At 30.8% G+C, this 26,757-nt stretch overlaps 2 protein-coding genes across 2 annotated transcripts in view; both read left to right on the forward strand.

The window, feature by feature from the left end:
- Positions 1-11,641, forward strand: part of LOC139502919 (transient receptor potential cation channel subfamily M member-like 2) — a 31,371-nt gene extending 19,730 nt beyond the window's left edge. Inside the window, exons 13-22 of the mRNA XM_071292586.1 lie at positions 20-119; positions 1,384-1,609; positions 2,286-2,459; positions 3,926-4,066; positions 6,349-6,594; positions 8,123-8,297; positions 8,865-9,021; positions 9,820-10,396; positions 10,620-10,960; positions 11,326-11,641. Of these exons, the coding sequence (XP_071148687.1) occupies positions 20-119; positions 1,384-1,609; positions 2,286-2,459; positions 3,926-4,066; positions 6,349-6,594; positions 8,123-8,297; positions 8,865-9,021; positions 9,820-10,051 (1,451 nt within the window). The 3' untranslated portion in view covers positions 10,052-10,396; positions 10,620-10,960; positions 11,326-11,641. The remainder of the gene's footprint in view (positions 1-19; positions 120-1,383; positions 1,610-2,285; positions 2,460-3,925; positions 4,067-6,348; positions 6,595-8,122; positions 8,298-8,864; positions 9,022-9,819; positions 10,397-10,619; positions 10,961-11,325) is intronic.
- Positions 11,642-22,100: 10,459 nt separating this feature from the next.
- The window catches only part of LOC139504116 (transient receptor potential cation channel subfamily M member-like 2), a 100,718-nt gene continuing 96,061 nt past the window's right edge, over positions 22,101-26,757 (forward strand). The window contains exons 1-6 of the mRNA XM_071294177.1: positions 22,101-22,123; positions 22,463-22,520; positions 24,086-24,248; positions 24,546-24,658; positions 25,365-25,443; positions 26,498-26,666. Coding sequence (XP_071150278.1) covers positions 22,101-22,123; positions 22,463-22,520; positions 24,086-24,248; positions 24,546-24,658; positions 25,365-25,443; positions 26,498-26,666 — 605 coding nt within the window. The remainder of the gene's footprint in view (positions 22,124-22,462; positions 22,521-24,085; positions 24,249-24,545; positions 24,659-25,364; positions 25,444-26,497; positions 26,667-26,757) is intronic.

Consider the following 26,757-nt stretch of genomic DNA (forward strand, 5'->3'; position numbering starts at 1 on the left):
TTTTAAAAAACACATATAGGTTCTGCATTATATGCAAGTTCCCTTGCCAAAAAGCTTGCTGAAAAGTCCAGCTCTGAATCATTCGTTGATCAAAGGACAGATTTGTGGGAAAGTTCTAGGTAAGCGTCAAATATAGAGAGTAATTTGATTAAGAAAAAAAAAGACGATAAATATTAATCAGTTAAATGGCAACACAAAATCACACGCAACTTACCATCTGATAACAGATGACATGTCTCAATAATATATACTAATTTACTACACAAATAACGTGCGTTGAAAGTTTTATCAATGCCGATAATTTAACCTTTTTGACTTTTTTCATTACCGTTTCACACTCTCTAAACACACATTAAACAGAGGCATTTTATTTCGGCTTTAAATAATTCAATTTATTTGCTAAAATATATATACTTACTATTGATTCACTTATAGGGTCTTTGCATCGGAACTAAACACATTTATTCAAAAACCAGTTGTTGGCATGACACGGGTTATGTTCTTCTCATATATGTTATGATGGTATGATACTAAACCCCTAACGGGAAAGATTGTGCCTGATGTTCATATGATGAAATCATAATCTTTCAGTCAGTTTAATTGAAGTCTGGAGCTGGCATGTCAGTTAACTGTTAGTAGTCTGCTGTTATTTATGTATTATTGTCATTTTGTTTATTTTCTTTGGTTACATCTTCTGACATCAGACTCGGACTTCTCTTGAACTGAATTTTAATGTGCGTATTGTTATGCGTTTACTTTTCTACATTGGCTAGAGGTGTAGGGGGAGGGTTGAGATCTCACAAACATGTTTAATCCCGCCGCATTTTTGCACCTGTCCCAAGTCAGGAGCCTCTGGCCTTTGTTAGTCTTGTATTATTTTAATTTTAGTTTCTTGTGTACAATTTGGAAATTAGTATGGCGTTCATTATCACTGAACTAGTATATATTTGTTTAGGGGCCAGTTGAAGGACGCCTCCGGCTGCGGAAATTTCTCGCTTCAATGAAGACCTGTTGGTGACCTTCTGCTGTTGTTTTTTTCTATGGTCGGGTTGTTGTCTCTTTGGCACATTCCACATTTCCATTCTCAATTTTATTTCCCTGACTTGAAACTCAATTTGAAAAGCTAAGGATTAGATAACGAATAAAACTACATAATATAAATTTTGAAACAGCAAACATTGCTACAAATGGCAACATTTGAACAAGGAGATAACCACATCAATTTGTTTAGAACAGATGTGGATAATACTTGTAACTGTTGTTTTTGGTTACATAGACATTTATAAGTACTCCTGGCTATTAATCTGTACTAAACGAAAGCAAACTGCCTTTCTAGAGCAAGTATAATCTTGATATTGTAAGTTTCAAGAAAATACTTTTCAGGCAATATGAAGACCTTGCATATAATGTGATGACAGAATTATATTGCAAGGATAAAAACAGGGCTAGGACACTATTGATGACAGAGGTGGAAGGATATAACTATACCACAATATTGGAAATAGCTGAAAAGTTTACACTGATGAAGTTTATGGGACATGCTGCCTGTCAATCAAGGCTGGATAAGATTTGGAAAGGCGAAAAGCTCAGTTACACATCGAATGTTAAGGTAAATTGCCTATGAAAAAGTAACAACAAAAATAAATCTGATAAGCTCTTAAATTATTCTGTTCATTGATGTCATACACACAAATTCTCCACAGAAACTCTCCGAGAGTTTATCATGATCATCTATTAAAGTTTTTATGTTATATATTACTTTAGGTATCTAAGAACAAAATATTTATAACATCTCAAAAAGATGAAACTAGTAAAAGTAAATGTAACAGAGTCGCTAAATTTAATAAACATTAAAATGAATAAGGTCATCACAGTCATGTTGAAAAAAACCAAAGCACTACTAACGTACAGGATCTTGGTATTTCTTTAAATATAAAAGTCGACTGGTCTCAATGCATTATTATTTCCCCAGTTCTTGCACATGTATAGCAAATATAGTTACTGAATACCATCTTAAAATATATTTAGTGAGGCTTGTCATTTAATTCTAAAATCTAAGAATAAACATTGGTAATTTTTAATTTGTTTTGTTTATCTTATAGTTGTTTTCAATATTATATAAGGGGGATGTTACGGATACTAATCATTCTGTAATACTGATGGTCGATATTTAATTTATGTCTTTCATTTGATAAATAAAAGTTAATTTCAAAATTGTGATTTTTAACAAAATTATGTTATATTGAATATCGTTTATGCAAAAATGGTATGCTTTGTATTCATAGGCAATAACTGCTGCTTTTATGCCAATGTTGATAATGTGTTTAGTGAAGATACATGATAATAAGGTTGAATCAACAGAGTCACCTGACACGTCGTGTCAGCATGAAAAACGGCCCAACTGGATGATAATATATCACTTTTACAATTCACCCAGGATCAAATTTGTTTTCCATCTTGTAAGTCTACTCCAACTATTGTATTTATTACATGTTCAAAATTTATATAGAACGTGTATCATGTTTTTAATTTACAAAACAAAAACAAAATTAAAATAAGGTGACTTGAATTTAAATTAATGATAGACGAACACTATCTAGCAAATCCAACAAATATCCTTCAATCATTGCCTTTGTTATGGCCATATAGGTCATTGGTAAAAATATGATATATTTCAATAAACTTTAAATAAAGGAAACAGTAATATATCGCTTTTGAAAACTTGTAAATCGATGAACAAAAAACTAAATCGAGGTAACACACTAAAACTGAGAGAAAACGCATTAAATTTAAAAGGAGAACAAAGACACAACATTAAAATGTAACACATACAGAAACGGACTAAGCATTAGACAAAATCCGATGAGAATACCAAATATAACAACAAAACCAAATACATGAATTTGGGATAGAAAAGTACCGTGACACGTTATAGTACTGTGAATTCACACTAACATATAAGAGAAAACAAATGACACAACGGAAATACAACGTTAAAATGTAACACACACAGAAACGAACTATAATATAACAATGGACATATTACTGACTTGGTAAAGACAATTTTAATGAAAAAAAATGGTGGGTTGAACCTGGTTTTTTAGCATGCCAAACCTCCCGCTTAAAAGGCAATGTTAAAAATGACATTACAATGACAACCTCACATATAACATAAAAGTGTAATAATTTTGTGTTTTTTTTGTTTGAAACAATACATTTTTTGTTGGCTTTTTAATAATTTATTCCGATATTTGCTATTGATGAGAATAATGCAATAGGATATTTTCTCCATATTTCCAAATCGAAAAATTAACAAATAAAAATTCGTCTAAACATATCAAGCCAAGATTTTGACAGTTGTTGTCCATTTGTATGATGTGTTTTATCATTTGATTTTGCCATTTGATTAAGGTTTTTCCGTTTTGAATTTTCCGCGGAGTTCAGTATTTTTGTGATTTTACTTTTGAAAGGCCATTTAAAAAAAAATGCACATATAAAAAAGAAACCAATGGTGTTACAAAATATGTGAAAACTACATAATTGTTACTTCTTTTAAAAGGATACATTGACCCAACGTTGCATGTGATATAAAATGTACATGTATAACACTTTTTTTATTTTGAATTGTTAAATTAAGGGCACAATAAGACCCACACATAAATATGTCCTCAGCTCATCAATAATCAATTCATTTAAGGCGAATGTTAACTGTTGTGGTAACAAACATTATTGTACTCGAATACATACAAATATATCAGCCTTGAATTAACGATTTTTACAGTAATATAAGTATGAAATAATAAAGTTGGCTGACTTTTCTTTATGATAAGTGCGTTTCATGCATGAATAGTGCTTTTGCTGAACGAATACGCCAATTATAGACTTCTTTTGTAGTTTACAAATGTTCTTTTTGTTTTTGCAATAGATGGCGTATATGGTTATGATAGTAATTTTTTGCCTATTTATACTGACGGATCTACACCCAATGTCAGATAAAAATCCATCAATTTATGAATATATGGTGTATGCAATGGCAGGTTCATTAATGATAGAAGAAATCAGACAGGTAATATACTGATAATCAGTGTATTGTTGATAGCGGAACACGCTTTTGTTTTGCGATCAGGGGTCTCGGTGGCAGAGTGATTTAAGTAGTCAAACTTATGTATCACTAGCCTGTTGTCTTTTATGCTATGAGTTCACGGATCAGGTGCTTTTGACTCAATTTTTAATTGACTCGGAGTTTCCTACCGCAAGCAGCTGGTTCGTCTCGAAAATCCGGTTTCCTATCATCCATTCATTAAAAATTACCACCACGAAATAGCAAAATAGTGCTAAAAGTGGCGTTTTATACCAATTAATCAATCAATTAGTTGTGTTTGGTTTAATGTTACATAGTTTTCCGATCCAATAATCTTGAAATTACATATTAGTATACTGTAAATTTAGAAATTAGTTCGATGTTTTTATTATTGCTAAACATGACACAGGGTTATAATCGCAATAATTAAAACTTGCATTTTGATTTTCTTTCTATGAATTAAACAGTACTTTTCTAAATATCACATAAAATAAAATCGAATCGAATCAATGCACACTGATGTACTCTATGTTTGACATTTTTCTATAATGTCAGTTTGTTTTGTTTAGACATGGTTATCAATTTATTGGATTGTTAAGCATCTACTATACAAGTTTAAGGCCCGCTATAAAACAAAGTTTCATCCACCATTTTCTACATGAGAAAAAAGTGAGGAATATGATAGTTGTAATTCATTCGTGTGATGTGCTTGAGATTTGATTTTGCGGTTTGATTTAGGACTTTCCGTTTTGAATTTTCTACGGAGTTCGTTTATTAGGTCTTTCCACTTTTCTGTGGAAAGACCTATTGTTTTTCTTCTGATTATTTTTTTTTTCTTCCGCCTAATTTTGTTCTTGCGATAAACATTTGTTTCGCAATATGTCGCTTAGATATTTGGTATATGATATCGAACAGTTTATGCGCTTTTGAAATTTACCCTGCGTAAACGAATACTTTTCTTTGTAGGAGTTATCTCCCCAAACACTGTTTTCCTTGTTAGCGCATCTCCTTCGCAACCGTAAAAGATTATGACAAATTTATTTTACAAAATTGCTCGTTATATCCTTCGCATGATTTGTCCTATTTTGACCGAAGCGATATGACCGCTCCATATGAGAGTTATTTCCCCTTATGCATCTGATATAAGTGATATGAATTTCTATCTTATAAATCGTAAGTGATAGAGACCTAGGATCTTTTGATTTGAGGTCCTTGGTCCCAAAAAATGAAAATTAGGTCAAGGTCAAAGGTCAAGGTCATATTCTAATATTTGAATTTGGCTTATTTTCACTTATATCAAAAGACTGTATAAGATATCAACAAATTATTTTTACTAAATTGTTAGTTGCGACATGTCGTAAGATGTAAATTTTGATTGCAAGCGTACGTTGAATGTAAAAGGGAGTTTTCTCCCCTCTTGTATTTAAAAATACGCGTTTGGTGATATAACTCATTAACTAAATATAATAAAGACCTATGGTCTTTTGATTTGAGGTCCTTGGTTTATGACCTTGAAATTGATCTCAAGGTCATAGCTTAATTTGACGTTATAGATTTTGACCTTTGCTTTTATTCTATATGTATACATGATAAAGATATACAACTTTTAGAAAAAGGTATCAAACCATTTAACCTTGTAAAAAACAACCGGAAGTGACCTTTTGTAAACCGGAAATAGCTATTTTTTTGTACTTTATTAATATAAAAGTATATAGAACCAGATATTTTTGGAATCAGTGTCAAGTAAATATTCAAATATAATCGGAAGTAACATTTTTCAAACCGGAAGTAACAAATTATCTCCCTTATTTAAAAAAAATGTATGGAAACAATATATTTTTGGAATCAGCTTACTAGGAGCTATCATTTGACGATTGAAATGACATTTTAAACTTAGTTTCACAACTTTTCATATCAAAATACATTGTTTTGATGGAAAGACCTTCAATTGTTCTCTGAACAATTGGTTTTTAATTTTTATTGTTTTACTTTTTTAGCATATCAACATTTTATTTAACAAAGCGAAAAAATAAATATGAAATACGTGGCTGCGTTTTTACTGCAACACCAAAAACACAATTATGGAAAGACTTCTTTAATGTCGCTTGGTCATGCTATAATATAAGGATTTAACGAAACGCGTTAAATCTGTTTGGACCCGCGTAACAATTCAATGTGTTTTGGTTGATTGCTACAAATGGTTGTTGTATAACCGGCAAAAATTCCACGTCTAGTCCAACATTTAATTATAATAAATTTATTTTCAGGCTTTCGTTATCAAGCAAATGTCAAGGAATTTAATGACCTGGTTTAGTTTTTGGACCCTATATGAAATTGTGATGTACAGTATGTTTTTAACTTCTGTATTTCTAAGATTGACCTTGTCAGCGGATAAATTTTACCATACTCGAATGATGTACGCAATAACACTAGGACTATTCATTGTCAACGGTATGCAGTTTTTTCTTGCTTCTAAACATATTGGTCCGAAAGTGATCATGATTGGAAGAATGGTAAGTTCAGATAATAGATTTGTTTTGTGTACATATGCTGGTAGATTGTACATTGATAGTAGGGTATATTTAGAAAGTAGGATATTCTCAAAAAGTAGAGTTCAGTGGCAATATTACTTCACCTTAACGTTTAACTGAGCGATATGTTGTACTGAACATCACTATATGTTACCATAATATCTTAAATACCTATGTTACAATAATACCATTTTTCATATAATTTGATACCATCCATCAGATGAATAAAACAATGAACTTTCACTTAATTGATATGTTAATACACTGATGAAACATAGGTATATTTGATAATGATTTTATTGTTTTCAATTGCTAAATACAACTGATTCACTATGCACTCTTCATGTGTAGAGATATTTCATTTCAAGAAAAGTTATTATTTTATTTACCTCAACAACAAAAAAACGCATCTAGTTGTCAAATCTTTCTTAAGAAGAATAGGTACTTTCAGACATATAAATGTAACATACATACAGTTATTGTAATTCCATTCCCAGATTATTTTTTTCCAAAATTACATAGTCAAAGTGGCACTGTTGTAGCTAAAAAAAAGTGTAAGTATGGGAAATTGCATTGCCTATATTTAACAGAAGTGCAAATTAAACATTGATTTACTTCTCAGTGATCAAAATATTATGCCTCGTATAAAATGACAAGACTCACAGATAATACAAACAGAAACCAGTTCTTGTTTATGGACTATGCATATAGACATGGTACGAATCGTAACACTTTCAACACCATGTCAAAATAGTTGGATTATTGATATTGTAATCAATGAATAACAAGGGACATTTTCCATGATGTTTTGAAGAAACAAAGGGAAGCATGATTTTATTACGAACAATGTGACAGTGGGTGAAAACATGTACCCTTCAAACACCAATCTAACGATTGACAAAAAAAAATATTCTTAAACATATGCTTGAAATGGACTGTCTTCTTATGGGAAATTCTATAACAAGTTGTTATTCGTATTTAAAATGCATTGCATACTTGATGTTATTTTTTATTTTTTTCTGAGATTAAGCTGTAATTTGAACACACACTCATTACATATACATGTACAATCGCAATAACAAAAATACCGAACTCCGAAAAAATATATAAGCGGAAAATCCCTTAGCAAATAACAAAAGCTCATACACAGAATTAATTCCTAGCACGCATGTTGTATATATATATTCAGTTGATTCTGTTTTAACACAAGTGGAAAACCAAATCAAGTAAATGTTGAACACATTAAAATAAAGAATTCTGGGAAAATACGAATTAAAATTAAAAAAAAATAACTAAAGTGCAATGTACTTGCGCTTTTGAATTTAATATTTTATTAGGGACTGTTTCTATTTTGTTTTGTCTTTGCAGTTCGGTATTTTTGTTATTTTACTTTGAAACTAATATGCATGTCTGTTTTCTGGGTGTTGTTTCTGAATCAGGTTGCTGTTAAGCATTCATACTTGTTCTCACATTTTGCTTCGTATTTTTACAGTTCTTGCTTTCATTTTAGATGTACGACATTCTCTTTTTTATATTGATATTTGCTGTGTTTGTTTTTGGCTTTGGTGTCGTTTATCAAGCAACGATGTACCCAAATTCTAAACTAGGACTTCAACTGTTCAAGGAAATCATTTACATGCCGTATTGGCAGTTGTATGGAGAACTGTTTTTACCGGAATTCGAAGGTAATTATTCGTTATTATTACTCCAGAACATAAGTTAGCTTATTATGTGGGTGCTGACATGAGTTAAAATTATAATTCTTTTCTCGTGGTTTTTTTTGTCAATTACAATTTAATTAAATATACGAGAAAACATAATCTCCTTTATACTAATATATGAAAAAGAAGATGTGGTATGATTGCCAATGAGACAACTGTCCACAAAAGACCAAAATAACACAGACATTAACAACTATAGGTCACCGTACAGCCTTAAACAATGAGCTAAGCCCATACCACATAGTGAGCTATAAAAGGTTTACTTTAAATTAATCAAAATATAAGTACCTTAGTAGACACGTTTTTATTTTAGTTAAATCTTCAAACACCCGTTTAACTGAACTTATCATTCACAGTGTTACTAACTTGTATTTAGTGCATAGTATAATATGGTAAACATCAATGTTAAAATTCCATTTTCGATTTGCCAAAATCGAAAAGAATGTGATAACTTTTTTTTGAAATTATGTGCACTTTACGACAGCCTTTTTTTTAATCGCTAGACACTACTTTTTGTTATGCATTTTATAGGAAAAGAACCGTCAACCTGTTCGCATGATGTTACAATTTATTCCAAAGGGAATATTGCTAGATGTCCAGAGGTTAACCAATTCAACACCTTATTGTTGGCTATCTACATGGTGGTAACACATATAATTCTTGTTAATATTCTCATTGCAATGTTTTCGTAAGTATAATAATTCAGAATTCTTCCTGTCTTTATTTGCATTTAAAATCAAACCCAAGTGCTTAAACATTCTTTCTCTGCAATAAATCACCTTAGTACACTGGCAAATCTTTAATAACGAGAATCAATTATTTGGTTTTTACCATTTTGCTTTAGTTGGAGGATTAGATAAACAACAAATTATAAATTACAGCTATTGACTGAATTCGATTACAGCTTTATGCCTTCCCCAAAAATACACCTATCAATACCTTCAGGAAGATTGTCAATAATGATTATTTTAAAGGATATTGACGATTATCCTGAATTGCTTCACAAAGAACTGTCATCGTTACTAATTCATGTGATAAAAGCAATCATTAGGATTCATTGCATCATACACGTAACATATAAATTATAATATCAAATGTAACAGTCTACTTGGATATTCAAATGTCTAACTTATCGAAAAGGACTTAGATAGATTTCATCGACCATTTCGTCCTACAAATCTTGTAATTTCTTTGGTTCACCCTAGACAAAATCTTACAACTGTCAATATACAGCAGAACCTGAAAGAATTTCTAATAGTTGCATGTGTATTACATTTGAATATTATATAAACATACTAACCTCTTTTAAGAAGCATTATAATGTTGTCAGATTTGAATTGACCATTTTGTGTTTTAAAATATAGTGAAGTAACATTTTCTTAATACCCTATGTCTGTTGTGTTTATGCGTCTTATGTTCTTCACATTCAAATTAGTTATCTATCATATATATCATATTTATATTATATGATTTCATTAATTCCTAGGAATACATTCACCAAAGTTCAAAACAACAACGAACGGGTTTGGAAGTTTCACAGATATTCCCTCGTCCAGGAGTATTATGATAAATCTATGCTGATACCACCTTTGATTATCTTAAGTCACATTGTCAGCATGGTTAAGTGTATATATCTTAAGTGTAGAGGTATCACACATAGACATAACATGTTCAGTACGTATATTGTAAATGAAGTAGATTTAAAATTTAGTTTATGATTAAAAGTAACTTTGATAGGTTGGTTCAAAAGGAACATGTTTGTTGGTGTTGCTTACTAGGAATATAAATGAAATCAGGTTAATAGTAAAAAGATAAAGGAAGATGTGGTATGATTGCCAATGAAACAACTCTCTATCTAAGTAACAATTTATGAAAAGTAAATCAATTTGACACCTTTGATTTCATAAAAGTTCAGCGAAATTATTAACTAGGTCAATTGCAATCGAAATATATTTCGAACGTATGGTGTAAGGATATTGATATACATATAATGCTTACCTTAGTTAACATAAGATGATTTGCATGTCTGGGCCTTTTGAAGCCGACTACACGTCATCTGTATAGTGAATACTTGTCTTATTTTCAATCATCCTTCAACATTTTTTTCAACAATTTCGTTTTTGTTGTCTAATCATATGGCAAACTTTAGGGTACTTTGCTAATTTACATAGCGGCAATTTTGTATTATCATGACGACAGACATTACAGAAGGATTATATATGCCCCTTCAATAAAAACGAAAATTTGTCCTTTCCTATGCTTTATCAACAAATTATCCGCATATAGGCCAATTGTACATGTTAATTGGTCTGAACTGACCTTAAAAACATTAATGATTCAGTAATCAGGAGTACCCAAATTGCATATATGCTTTAAAACCCATCGCAAAAGTCGAATAACAGAGCTTTTGTTTCTTTTCTTCATATATTTTGAACAATTGCGTATAAGTCCATTGTTACTCTTCCATTTTTAAGAAAGGGATCCTTGTAACATATTGAATTTAATAATTTTAAAACGATGACCGACGTTTCCGTACAATTTACTTTTTAAATAAACACTTCATCTGAAGATAAATACTTATAAAGATTTGTGAATATCTAAATTTATTCCATATTAATAAAACTTTAGTAGGTTTTTCTATATGAATGGGATTTTGAATAAATAAGCATATTCACCTGCAGAAAAAGGATATTCACCGTGCATAACGTCGCGTGCTTTTACCTGCACTATTTTGGTAAAAAAACGATTGATGTACAATTGGTTTTGGTTAATAATTGCCATTACATACATTTCTCTCGGAATATGGAATAAAACAATTACTGTCTTTTGTTTCGGTAAATATGTGGTTTAATTGACTTTTGAAAAACTGATCTTCACTTCGGCCGTTGGCCTCAGTGAATATCAATTTTTGAAAAGTCAATAAAACTACACATTTACCTCATCAAAAGACTGTAATTGTATAATATTTACCCGTATTGAAAGACATGCATAGCAACAAATCATAAACATTCATTTTGTTTAGGCTCGATGAAATCTTCAAAGATTTCCGTTGCTTTTTTTACTAAAAAGGTGCAATTTGGGTAATCGGTGCGATTTGGTACCCTGACCTTAACTTTTTAACGCCGAATTATATTTACAGTTTTTTACCTCCAGTTTCAATAACGCAAATGTATATCTTTTACCATACATTTTCTCAAATTTTCATATAAGAACATTATCAATCAAGGCAAATATTAGGTGTGGAATGTAGTTAACCTTTTGTTTACTGCTATCGTACTTTTATACATTCTTGTTGTCACATTTCAAATCAGGGCTGTTTTGACAAGTAATCATAACATGTTTGGGGTTGTTCTGAGTAGTATCGTTTGCTTTGATTTTTGACATATTCTCATGCATCTTAACTTGAACTAGCGAATCATGGAAGATCTCAATACCTCTTACGGATGATGTACCCTTGTGTTGATTCAATACTAAACATATGGAAATTTTATAGAAAATCCACAGCCTTTCCTTTTGTACTCTCATATTTAAGTAATTCCATGCGTGATAGATAGAGGATAAATGCATGCAGTGCAATAAATGGTTTTTCTTAAAACAAGTTTAGGTATTGGTTAAAACAAATATAAATATTGATCAATTCAAGTACACCTTTTAGGGTGCACTCGACTTTAGTGACTCGCCACGAGGTGTTTTTTTTTTATTTAAAGGTTGTTTAGGGTTTTTTTGTAAACAATGAATGCTAGCACATCATAGATAAACAAGTAAATAATCTATGTTACAAATTTTATAACAAAAATCTCTATATTTAAGTCTGGGGATTTCCTAGAAAATTCTTGCTTTTATTTTCACACTCAATGCAATGAAACAATAAAAAGTAATGCTTTGCACGAAGTTTCCCCTTTGTAGTTCACAGGCCACGGAAGGGGACATAAACCTTACCTAACTGGTATTCGGTTGTTATAGTTTGCTGAATTGATTCACAAGGTGTTTCAATTATCTCGTTTTTATATAGATTAGACCATTGGTATTCAATTTTTACATGATTTATCACTAGTCGTTTTGGGACCCTTAATAGCTTGCTCATCGTTGTTAGACAAGACCCGTGTTGAAGGCCGTTGTTTGACCTTTTACCATGATAACGTTTTGACTTTTTACAAATTTGACTTGGAGCCAGAGTTATCTCATACTCATACCACATCTTTTATATCTATTAACAATATATTATTTAGTCATGTCCAGTCGTGATACAATACTAAGTCTCAATCACCGCTAAAAATGCACTTCTGTTTGAAATCTGATTGTATCGTAGTTTTTAATGCTTGTTAAAGCAACACCCAAAACATATTAGAAGCTGCTGAAAAGAGCTGAATTTACTAGTTCCTATGAATCTACAAAGTACTGAGTTTACTTTAGTGAATAAGTGTGAATCCAATATGAGACTAAACATTTAGTATTAATACCTTACATATGATATCAAAATAACAACGACCGATTTAAAATCACATTTTTTTTACTGGTAAGTTTCAGGGTGAAAAGTAAAATCACAAAAATCCTGAACTCCGAGGAAATTCAAAACGGAAAGTCACTAATCAAACGGCAAACTCAAATAATAAAACATATCAAACGAATGGACAACAACTATCATATTCCTGACTTGGTATAGGCATGTTTTGAACCTAGTTTGATAGCGCTAAACATTTCACTTCAAATTCCGGCAGGCTTCAAAGTTATTGTTAAACTGCCTATTCTAGAGGTGACATGAATCAGATGTGGATACTTAAAAATTCAAAAGATCTTTAAAAGTACATACAATCTAACTCTATTTCATCTTGTAATAGTATTAAAACATTTGACTTTTCTACATTTTACACAAGTATTCCACATCCCATAAACACAAATTGAAAGAGTTGGTATTGCTTTGTTTCATAATTAAAAGAATGTCCAACGTAGATACAAGTATCTTGTCTGAGGGAGGGATAAATCCTACTTTGTAAAGGATCACTATGATTCTACCAAAAAAATCTCTGAAACTGACATTATCAAGATGCTTGATTTCTTGATTGACAACATATTTGATACATTCGGAGAATAACGCGCGTAGCGGGTTATTTAACAGTGTTCACAACATTTTTTTTATGTTATTTCGAATAGACAGAAACAATATTACAGTCATTTCTTATAATTTAATTCTAAATTCCATTTTAAACCATTGAAAATCATAAAAAACGTTGATAACGTCACGGTCACATGACTAAATTATGTATATGGGCTAATAATAAAATAACGTCAGCCAATCAGAAGACCTTTACATTTAAAATTAAATTATTGAATTTGAATTGATTATATACATTAACCTTAAAAATAATCACAGATAATACAAGAATGTTTTAAAACAACCTGTTGTCTGTTATCATTTGGAAAAATTATTCATAATCGTCATATTTAAAACCATGATCCTTGTCATTCAGATTTACTGAATGCTATGTATCTGATATGCAACAGTAATAAATATAAATGTCGAAAACATGTTAAAAAACTCACAGTCCTGTACACGTACTATGTTTGTTTTGCATTGTTTTATCATTTGTATACATTGTCACTCGAAAAAATAAAACAGAAACGAATGAAAATAGGTATACCTATAACATGTCAATCCACGGTACGTATGTACGAAGACATTTGATATTTGATAGTTTCATTAAAAAAACTGTAAAAATGTACATATATTACATTTGTACATATACACAGTGACTGTATTCTAAAGAAAGCGTCCTTTACATTTGTACATTGATACAACATCAATAATGAATAATATTTTTTGCAAATTCTATGTCAATCCTATAATCTATTTTGAAAGGTTTCATTCTGAAACATTTCAGAAGCGACATATACATTATTATACAAAGGACACGGAATCTAAAATGTGTTCTTCTTGAGAATTGAGCAGAATTATGATCATATGCTCGTTAAGACGTACTATCCATATATCTATACTATTAAACGAATAGACCTCATTTTGAGTAAATGTCTCTTCTCTTTCTTCCACAATGAATTAATCGTCATGCATCTGTGTCTTATATGTATCATGCATAGTCGCATTCGTCATTCATTCTTATGATTTATTTATGTTGCAATTTTTTGGGGGAAAAACGAAAAAGGCGTCTGGTTATTGTTTCCGTCATCAGACCGACTTCTAAATTATAAATAAGACTTCCACATGATGTTCAATAGCACTCGGAGCAAGGATATATTTTCGAGTTTATCCACATGTATGCTATGATTATACAACTATAATATATAGAGACTGTCTGGTAGTTAATAGCAAATAAACTTTATTTATAATATACGTAATCAACTGTGTTCATGATATACAGAAGGCTTCAGACCACAATTAATTCTCTTTGTTCGTGGTCTTTGAATAAAGTTATTATTTTTATATGGAGTCATGCTTCTTAAGCATTATGTATACTGTTTTCTTTGAAATGTTTACTATTTAGGGATCATATCAGTTGCATTTATACTTGAAAGTGAAAGTAGTGATTTGGCAAAAATAAAAAGTGGTAGAAAAATTAACCTTAGTCTTATTTTCAAGATTCAAATCCTACCATTGGCATGTTGATAAAGCTTTTAAAAGAAAAATCACTGGTGGATTGTCCTCGAAGCATCTTTTGTTTGAATAATAACGATTTTTAAGCAGTTACATTTATTTTCATGTTTGAAGCGGTTTAATTTTTTAATATAATTTGAAGATTACCCCCAAACAAATACACAGAAGCAAAGCGAAAGAATAACTGTGTTTTGAGGCAAGAAACGCGAAATAATGTTATTTAACAGAAAAGAAACAAAAAACGGACTTAAGAAAAAGGCTGAGGGCTTTTGATACCTTTCCTGAAATTCTCCAGACCTAAAATATTTTACTAAATTCATCCTTCAACAGTTTATAAGCTGTAAATGCCCGTGTTAATCCGGTGTGTTCTAGTATGTGTTAAATTAAATGAATCCACCGCAATCTATCCCTTAGGGTTATGAATTATACATTTGTCAATAATCGGGTGTGTAAAAACGATACAGATTGATACAACGAATACACATTCTAATAAATTGAGACCAATGAACTAGAACGATAAGATTTGAGTTAAACACGAACTACTCTTTATATGCAAACTGACATTTAAATACTTAATCTACAAGAACAAGGTCTTTAAATATTTCTGAATGACGGAAATATGTAATAGGGCATAATAACTGTGATTTAAATACTCTTACATTATTCCAGAACTATTCAACAGATACAAATTTCATTTTTGATTAAATAAAATGAAGGATTGTATTTAACTTTACATTAACCATAGACCCTGAAGAATAATATTTTGATGAATCCATGATGACGATTTTGTATTCTTAATATAAAAGAGGGACGAAAGATACCAAAGGGACAGTCAAACTCATGAATCTAAAACAAACTGACAACGCCATGGCTAAAAATGAAAAAGGACAAACAAACAACAGCACACACGACACAACATAGAAAACTAAAGAATAAACAACACGAACCCCACCAAAAAACTAGGGGTGATCGCAGGTGCTCCGGAAGGGTAAACAGATCCTGCTCCACATGCGGCACCCGTCGTGTTGCTTATGTGATAACAAATCCGGTAAATAGTCTAATTCGGTAGGTCACATTCAGGAAAGGGAAGGGGATTGTAGTTACGACGTAAGGAACATATCCGATATCATTTGTGATACGGTTATTCCATAACGGTCAACCAACTCGTGATGGCGTCCGTAAAATTTACGAAGGGATGATTTCAACTTCACCATTTGGAACTCTTGGTTTAATAGCTTCCTTGTGAGCAGCAACCCTCTATCAAGAAAATCATAATAGGAAATGCAAGCACGGGAATATCGTATCACTTGGGAGATATATACCCCGTATGCAGGTGCTGCTGGAATGTTGCTACTTAGAAATGGAAAGTTCACAATTGGAAAGCTGAAATCATCTCTTTTGTCGTAAAGTTTTGTTTTCAACCGACCCTCATTGTTAATTTCTAGATGTAAGTCAAGATATGAGGTCGACTTAACTGAATCTGTAGTATCCTTTATCTCTAGCTCGATTGGATAGATGCGTTCCACATAGTCACCAAATTCACGTAATATCTGTTTAAAAAAAACCAGAGGGAAACACATCAACTTTAAGAAGAAAACAACGAAACAACAGAAACACTAAATTGCAACAAAAATACGGAACAATCGACCATGTAACATACACAAAAACGATCTATAAGATAACTGCTATTTTCCATAATTGGGACAGGGTATTTTGAGAGAAAATGATGAGTTGAACCTGATTTTGTGGCTAGCCAAACATCGTGCTTGTCTGACAATGTTAAACATAACAATAAAATGACAACATTACATGACAGGAGTACGGTTGAAATAAATGCAAGAATATTCAGAACAGAGAAATACACACATACAATAATACATTTCGACATGCTAATAGCTATTAAGGGTACCAGGTTTATAATGTAATACGTCGGACTTGCGTTATATCTATACAATATTCATCAGTGACGCTCAGATCAAAATAGAAAAAAGGTCAAGCAAGGTTAAGTCACAAGCGCATTGTGTGTGGTATTTAGAAATAAATGTAATATAGTTTGCTATTTCAGTGAAACATATTGGCGTGTTTTCATCTCTCTAAAGCAATCATTCTTCTGCTCGCATCTTATACCATTTATCCACCAAAGTTGAAGCATATCCTATAAATTTTATGACAAGCATTGACGTTAATACAACGAAATTTGTTTCCGTTGTTGGTTTGTTAAAAATATAATTTTTTATTATTGAAAAAAAATGTAAAAGAGATAATAAAAGTTTTTTGTATCGATTTTAATTCATAATATAACTCGCATGAATTATGTACAAACTTTTATTGATTTTTTAATAATCGTTAACATATTTTGACTTTCAGGAATAGAGAATACGAAACATACACGTAAATTATGTTCTTCACAAAAATAGAGTATTATACACTGATAAAATAAATAGACATTATTGTAAATTGAAACCAATGAACGGGAACGGTTTAAATTTGATATTCACACAAAACACTTTGTTATGTGCAAACAGATGTTTGAAATCTCTGTCAACAAGAACAAGGTCTTTAAATATTTCTGAATACATTAATGTGTTAATAAGGTAATTAACATGACGGATTGTATTTGATTTAGAATTAACCTGAGACACTTACGAATAATAATTTGAATAATCATTGACGATGACTATTTATCTTTGATGTTTGTATTTTCTGAATCAAATTGTTATTCTTTCGTCAACCATTTCTGTTTTTTTTCTTCGGATACTTAGATTAGGATAATCTCTTGAAAGTGAGTACTATTATTTGTTACTTCAAATAAATCAAATTGTTTGAATAACAGGTTCATGTGTTAATTTCATATGTTATACACAATTAAATAAATTGAATAAAAAAAAAATCACAAAAATACTGAACTGATTTCATGCATGTACTACAATGTAATACCTTTTTTGCTGGGAATGGATATTATGTTATTAAGGGAAACACACTAAAAAAATGAAATAGTTCTTATAGTTTTGTAGGTCAGTTGATACAATAATTAATTATTAGTCTCTTATCACTAAATATGCTATATGGTGAGCAACGTCATGAACATTGAACATCAGTATGTACCATTACTCAAGCATGCAAATATTTCAATTTTTAAATGTGATGGGCTCAATGTGTTTTTCTATACACATTTTTGATGACTATTTGATAAAAAGATCGACTCTGAGATTTGTAATGAAATGCATAACGTCCAATAAGTTCTAAATATATCACGTGTGATCACTATTATGGAATTATTTTGATCTTATCGAATCTTTTTTGCATTGTATCGTTAGACTTGCAACGAGATGCATAAGTATGATGCAATAGAAACTTCAATATTTACAACAAAAAATATGCCAAACATTGTTTTATTTTCAGTAAACTGTTTCATTGAAACCGGATTTGGTCTTCGATTATTTTCGACTATTAACAATTTTATATAGTTGAATTTATATATGAACATATTATTATGACAATGCTAAGACACAGTTCGACGTTGGTGTGTTCTTAACAAGTAAAGACATGAAAAAAGAAAAGCCAAATACATATGCGTGTATTTAATTGCAATTAGGTTATATGTAGTTAATAATATAAATACCGATCATTTTATAATTTCAAAGTAGTTTAGTAAAATGTAAAAATGTTATAATTTAAAGGTAAATGTATAGTCATTGACTGCACTTTTTATATTATCAAAAAGCATATGCATATAAATGAATTATCTAGAACTGTACAAAGCATTTAAAAAACTTCCACCATATATAAAGATTTTTAAAGAAGATTGTGTCAACTCGAACAAGGACAACTATTTTAATCACAGGTCTGCTTTCATTTAAATGACAACATCACAATATCATGTCTATAATTATTAAAGATCTGTATTCTTGATTTCACAATATATTTTTTCTGATGCAGTGGTTTTTTCCAACGATCGATAATTGTGAAACAACGGATGTTGAGTTACTTTGATATACATGTTTTTCGTTTAAGAATTTTAATTTGCTGATTTTAGAAGAGTCATATTATTTGTTTATATTTGAGTGCACGTATGTCAATTTAAATTTTCGTTTTCGAAAGATTTCTGTTCTTGAATTTGGACATTTAACCAAAGATGATTTGCTATAGGTGAGTATATTTCGTATGTGTTAATATATTCGCGGACTACATACATGAAACTTAATATTTTATCCGCTGTTTTGTGCAACTTCATTATATAGGTTTTCGATACTGCTTGTTTACCAAATCGCCCCTTTTTCTTTTTAAATAATTGAATATAATTTATATACTAATATGTAATTATACCTTATTGAATGTAATAACATTTAGTTAAATGTATATGAGAATGTTAATATTTTTTAAAAAGGCCAAGTGCTTTCGTTTCATGTTATATTTTATTCTCCTATACTACGCTCTAAGGATTTATATAAGGTACATGTACAGTATATTGCACTTATTGTCCTCAATACGGTTCTTTGTTTTGTAGAGCATAGGTAGCGACAAAAATGCAATTGCCCATACCATATAAACGTAAAATGAAAAATGAAAATCATACAATTCAAAACGAAAGTAAGCAGGTTTACACGAACAACAAAGGGGGGGGGGCATGGGGGGGCATAGTATTTTGTACCTCAGATAATCGGATTTACATTTAATTTTATAACTTGCTTACTGAATATTTGATACTGAATGGTGTCGATATACTAATTTTTAACAACTGTATTTATGTTTTATTTAGATTTTACTAAATTTAATAACTTATGTAATGAGTATGCAAACTAATTCAATATTTTGTAAACGAATTTAACTCCGTCACTTTATGTGTATATGTCCCAAGTCGTGAAGCCTATAATTAATTTGTTGTTGTTTGTTGCTGTGTTACATATTTCTTTCTCGTTTTACTCATAACTTTCTCGTGTGACTAGCTTTACATATAATTTTGCGGAACATTTTTTTTTTAAGACTTGAAATACATTTATTGAATTTTTTTTGGCGGAACATTAAATGACTGTACTGTGTTTATTGTTGAAATGTGATCTATACGTGTTCATGTATGTGTCATTTGGTCTCTTGTGCAGAGTCTTCTTATTGGAAATCAAGCCACATCTTATTTTTTATATTAAATAGAACTATAATACAAAAGGTACATACAGTTTCTCACACTGATCTAGATTACCAGTTGAGGAAAATTTAAACTTGTATAACAGTTCACAATCTGAAGTAAGGAGCAAGTGGTAGTAATAACGTAAACGTTGGTAGTTTACCTGCATGAAAAGCGAATTTCGAGAATCGATTACACTTCAATTGGGGTATAATGCCCGTATTCTACAAAGATATGGAAGAGCTTATGAACCAAAATTGACAAAATATATCTCCATAGCATGACAAGGAAATAAACATATCAATGCCTGAATGAGATATTTTTTCTGAATAAAGAAATATTTGTAACAACAATTTAAAATACACTAATCTATTTTTCTGGTAAGTTTGACAAACTGTTTACCGGGTTGGTGAATCTCTAGAGGTGCCGGATCAATGATAGAAACACCATTATTGATGCCAATTTTTAGTCACCATAATTATAATCTAGCAAACATGCACAATATTGAACATATTCCAACCATCAGTTTTGACTATGAAACGATATCATCTATGTTTATGTTATTTGCTTAAAATATATTTTTTTATAATTTTGTTTGCTATAAATATATTGTTTTATAATTTTGAACATTCTACTCAATGATTATTGCATAATGAAATGTTTTATGTTAACTAGGAAATGGATTTTTATAAGTTAAAAACTTTTCTCTGGATCCTTCTACTAACTCAATTGTATTGATATGTTAGTTCCAAATTGTGTACATTTTTACTGTATATATACAATGTAGTAACTTGAATTTAGTTAATAAAATAAGTTTACGCTCAAATATGTTATACATAATGCTTTTAAATGTTGACAAATTGAATGGTATTTTCAGACTACCTGTACTTGAAATAGAAATATGACATCAATGGCTTCTCGTACTACCTCCTATAGGGCAGAAACTCCTCCATCGAGACACAGTTTTGAAAATGGACGGATGAACGATACTCGAAAAGATGTAGCAAAGAAACGAGAGGTATTATCTAAGAGTAAAAAGTGCATCCTATTCTAAAACTTTAAGACTCTTAGAAAATAAAATAACATATTTTGAATCCACTCAAATTGAACTTTGGTGGATAGCTGTGTCATTGACAATTATACCACATTCTCCGTGGAAATACATGTGAAATAGTGTGATAGTTAACAGGTAAAGTTATACATCTATAAAGCCTTTGAATGCGTAGAATCAAAAAGAAAATTACTTCTTTATATTAAATAAAACACACCGAACGTATTCTGGTTTATTGGTAACACTGATTGACTTTGTCTATAAATAAAGGCAACAGTAGTATACCGCTGTTCAAAACTCATAAATCCATGGACAAAAAACAAAATCGGGGTAACAAACCAAAACCGAGCGAAACGCATTAAAAGACTAAAGTCAAAAGACTATATCTGCATAAAAATTGAAACATCTTCAAAAAATTTAAAAACAGAGAGATATATAGATTACCATCATAAAACGTTTTTGAGTTATAAATTAAAGGTAACATTTTTAATTTTATTAATACAGTTTTTCTTTTTCAGTGAGTATTAAAACAACCATTATACGTGAGTAAGATAAAATAGTATTTGAAAAGAATGACTGCGATTGAGATAAATACTAACATCGTATTTATTAGTCAATCGGACCGATGATTCGGACATTTACATGACATAATAAAGTTTTTTTGGCTACCTTAATATTATTTTTGTAAGTCATCAATTAATTATAGTGATTTGTATGATACATTGTTTGGTCCATTTTATTTTATCCAAGGTAGAAATTGAAATGTCTCAAAGAACACTGAGAACACTCAAAGAACACTACACTATGGTGTTGGCTCTCTGTTGTCACCATCGCTTAATTTCTATGAACTACATGTATGAATGCATTTATTTTTAACGGAAATGATGTTTATGGTATTGTTACATCTTTGGGCGAATAAGACTTTTGACGTGACTCGGTATTTGTGCATCTAGCTTTAGGAATGTTTACTTAAGACGTTCCTATTGCATGACGTCAGAGGTGTTTGCACGGTTTGTTTAAAAAAAATTACGTTGTTTCTATATTTCAGTTATATTTTAATTATATTCAATTGTTTGTGTTCGATAACAGTTATTCTTAGATTAAACTTTTATGTCCATATCAATTGCATACCTAATGATGTCAATATGGAAGATTAATAAACATAGGTGATACAGGTGGGAGGTTGGGCTACCTTTATAAAAAGTCACTCTCATATTTTTTGGAAACTTGGTTCAAATATATGTTTGCATTTTTTATACTGAAAGACATTACGCTCAATGTTTTTTTTTTTAATTTTTATTGGCATTACTATAATTGTTTTTTGTTTGTTTTGTATTTGTTTGTTTAAGGAGAAAGCGAAGGGAAAAATCCGGTTACAGTTTACAGAACACATCGGATTGTCCACTTGTACGTATCTTAATATAAAACAAATGATTAGGTTTCATCAATATGGGTCACATCATAGCAATACAACTATCTTATAAATATAACTATGGCAATGACAAAATATACAATGTATCATCATAAAAATGTGTACCGAATCCAGCATTCAATGGATGGACAAAGGAAGGGGTTATATGAAATGCAGAATTTTTTATCATATTAGAGTAGACAACGCTTATACTTTATGTTCTCTTCAATTCAAATCACTGTTCAAAGAACTTCATAAGAGCGTAATCATATCTGACAAGCAAAATCAAATAGGAGTGTTAACATATATATTGATTAAACCTTTCGACAGAAATAAATGATTATACATAGTCACATCACCGGATTCTTTATATCAAGTTAAAGTTACATGACTGTGTGTATGTGTGTATAGTGATAACGATCATAACACAATGTTGACTACTGTATCTCTATATGTGACATTTTTACCTTATTTTAACTCTATTTTAACTCTACAAAATGCATTTATCAATTGTGAATTTCTTAAATGTTTCCGAAAGATGTTCACTTTATGTTATAGTTCATAATACGATATTTACAGTGAACGGTAACGTATTGTTGCCAGTGAAACCTTGTGAATAGTAAATTACTTGATTTCGGGTGATTTTTTTAAATATTTGTTGGGTTTCCTATCTTTCTTTCTGTCTTTCTGTCAATACAATATGTGTTTGTATCTTCATATCAGTCTGTTTTCAATTTTAGAATCATGTTCGATCATATCCTATTTTTTTATCAGATGTATGGCTCATAAAAATCCCATGTTTGACCAAAACAATGATGAGTTTACACAAATTACATGTAAGGTGTACTAATAACATGAACAACACAACGTGTGCAACATTTGCAACATTTGAAGTAGGATCTGCTTACACTTCCAAAGCATCTGAGGTCACCACAGTTTTTGGTGGGGTTTTTGTTGCTTAGTCTTCAGTTTTCTATGTTGAGTATTGTGCACTATTATTTGTCTATTTTTTTAGTCATGATGTCGTCAATTTAAATTATGAATTTTAATGTCCTTCTGGTATCTTTCGTCCCTCGGTAAGTTTTGCAGATTTCACAAATTGAAAAGGAAAAAAAAATACCTTCGAACAAGTACAAAATTACAAATGCGGATATTGATTCAAGTAATATGTTCTTATTGCATGTCCGGTTTTATTTTGCATTTTTATTGTAACAATACAGTGATTTGCTTAAAATAATGAATACAAAGGGAAATTGAATAGAGGTTCGACTTGTATAATGCACTTGATATGTATAAGGTCATGGCAAATTCAGTTCATATCGGATAGGAAATCAAATTGAGTTCGTCAACAGGCCATTTGAAGACCCAAAGAGTTGGGGATGTCGACCATGCAATTGGATAGTAGCTAGTTCTAGATTAAATCAACAATATACTCATTTAGTTTTCATAAGAGCAATTCCTTGCAAGAAATAGAACGTAAATTAATGCATTATTTTGGCAAATGTATTTTGTTAGTAATTGTAGTCAGTTAATAAGATTAAAAAATAAACTCTTTTTTCAGTGTGTTCGATTACTCAAGAAAACCAAACACTCACTGAAGAACTGGAAAAGAGAAAAACCAGTTGCTGTGCTGTCTATCATAGGAGAGACTAAAAAGTATCTTCCTAATGAAACAATTAAAACTCAACTTAAAAGTGGTCTGCTTGAATTAATGAATACAACAAGTAAGCAAATGTTTTGTGTTATTCATTTTCTTTGACTTTGTATATAATATTTCTCTTCGAATCTTTTTATTCGGTTAAGAAGCGGATATAAACTGTTTATATATTTAAGAAAGAAATAGTATGGTGTGATGTATTTAACTTGAATTAAAAAAAAACAGTGGTTTTATTTTGTTAATTTGCAGTTTACACTCGAAGCCATATTAAGCGAATATTTCTCTTCACACATATTGTCTTACTTGATCTAGATAATATACTTATTTCAAAACTAGAGTAATCATCATTATTTGTTACTTACAGATATATGGATAATAACTGAAGGACAAAATACCTGCATTGGGCAGATTGTTGAAGAATTGATTCGAGAAAACACAGGCAAAAGTCAATCATGCTGTTGCCATAAGGATGATATTGTATGGCATATATTTTCAATAAACTATAAAGTAGCTTATAAAACAATTTGTTTTTCAAACAAACTAAAATTTCTTTCAAGTATCTACAAACAGTAAACAGTTAGTACATATACTTATTCTTGTCTTTATAAATATTTCAATTGACAATTCGGTAGAATCACTTGTATGTCTATATATTTATAAAAAAAAGTAAATTCACTTTATATAAAAATAAAAAAATACTGAGCTCCGAGAAAAATTCAAAACGGAGAGTCCCTAATCAAATGGCAAAATCAAAGGATAAAACACATTAAGCGAATGGACATCAACTGTCGTGTTCCTGACTTGGAACAGTCATTTTCCAATGTAGAAAATGGTAACTTATTTGTTGTAACGCGTCTTCTGATTGGTTAACGTTAATTTGTTATGAGCCCATAGACATAATTTAGTCATGTGACGGTGACGTCATCAACGTTTTTTCATGGTTTTTTACGGTTTAAAATGGAATTTTGAATTAAATTATAAGAAATGAGTGTAATATTTTTTCTGTCTATTCGAAATAACATAAAAAATGTGGTGCACACTGTTACATTACCCGCTTCGCGCGTTATTCAGTGTGCACCAAATTTTCTATGTTATTTCGAATAGACAGAAAAAATATTACAGTCATTCTTTAAATGTATCAGAATTAAAAAGGATATTAATTAATGCGTGCATGATATAAAAGTTGCAGGCACGAACCAGGAATGAAAATGGAATCACAAAACTTCAACAACACGAAGGTAACCTAGAAATCTGCATTAAAGGTGAGGCAACATATTTTTTGATATAAAAGTAAGGAGATGTGATGTGATTGCCAGCGATCAAACTCTCCACAAGAGACCAAAAAGACACAAACATTAACAATCATAGGTCACCGTACGGCTTAAACTTTGACCAACACATGAAACAAATAGTCAATTATAAAAGGTCTCAAAAGAAAAATGTTAAACCATTCACACTGGAAAACTAACGGCCTTATTGATATAAAAAAATGAACGGAACATTAAAATGTTTAAACAGCAACAAGCGACAACCCCTGAATCGTAGGTTTTTGTCTCGGAAGAGGCATATACGGAATATGTCGAGGTTAAAATGTTTTGAAGAAGCAAACTGTCTCCCAACAATAAAACACCAACACAATCATACAAGCAATCCGAGAACTATTGTTGGCAAATGTGCATATGATGAAATCATAATCTTTCAGTCAGTTTAATTGAAGTCTGGAGCTGGTATGTCAGTTAACTGCTAGTAGTCTGTTGTTATTTATGTATTATTGTCATTTTGTTTATTTTCTTTGGTTACATCTTTAGACATTAGACTCGGACTTCTCTTGAACTTAATTTTAATGTGCGTATTGTTATGCGTTTACTTTTCTACATTGGTTAGAGGTATAGGGGGAGGGTTGAGATCTCACAAACATGTTTAACCTCGCCGCATTTTTGCGCCTGTCCCAAGTCAGGAGCCTCTGGCCTTTGTTAGTCTTGTATTATTTTAATTTTAGTTCATGTGTACAATTTGGAAATTAGTATGGTGTTCATTATCACTGGACTAGTATATATTTGTTTAGGGGCCAGCTGAAGGACGCCTCCGGGTGCGGGAATTTCTCGCTACATTGAAGACCTGTTGGTGACCCTCTGCTGTTGTTTTTTATTTGGTCGGGTTGTTGTCTCTTTGACACATTCCTCATTTCCATTCTCAATTTTATCTTGCAATATTGTTAAACAGATCTGTTCGTTTGACTTTGTACAAAAAAAAATCAAAAGATTTAAACTTTTTGTTAAAACATATGTTATATAAAAAAATTATGTTTTACATAAGAGCATTTAGCGATCCCGTTGATAGTCATGCTTGTTGGTGGCGAGGAAGGCTCGTTCGAAGCTGCATTGGTGAATTTAAAAAGGAGTGTTCCTATTTTGGTCATAGATGGGTCTGGGAAAGCGGCAGACTTTATATGTAAAGGATCCAGAATAGGTATGAATATCAGCAGGTAAGTGATATATCTTTAAGTAGGAACTGGTTTTGAACTTACTTTCTGTAACGATGATAAACTGATTGTAATCTGTTATGGATTATTTCTG

The sequence above is a fragment of the Mytilus edulis genome, chromosome 14, assembly GCF_963676685.1.
Source record: "Mytilus edulis chromosome 14, xbMytEdul2.2, whole genome shotgun sequence".
NCBI lineage: Eukaryota > Metazoa > Mollusca > Bivalvia > Mytilida > Mytilidae > Mytilus > Mytilus edulis.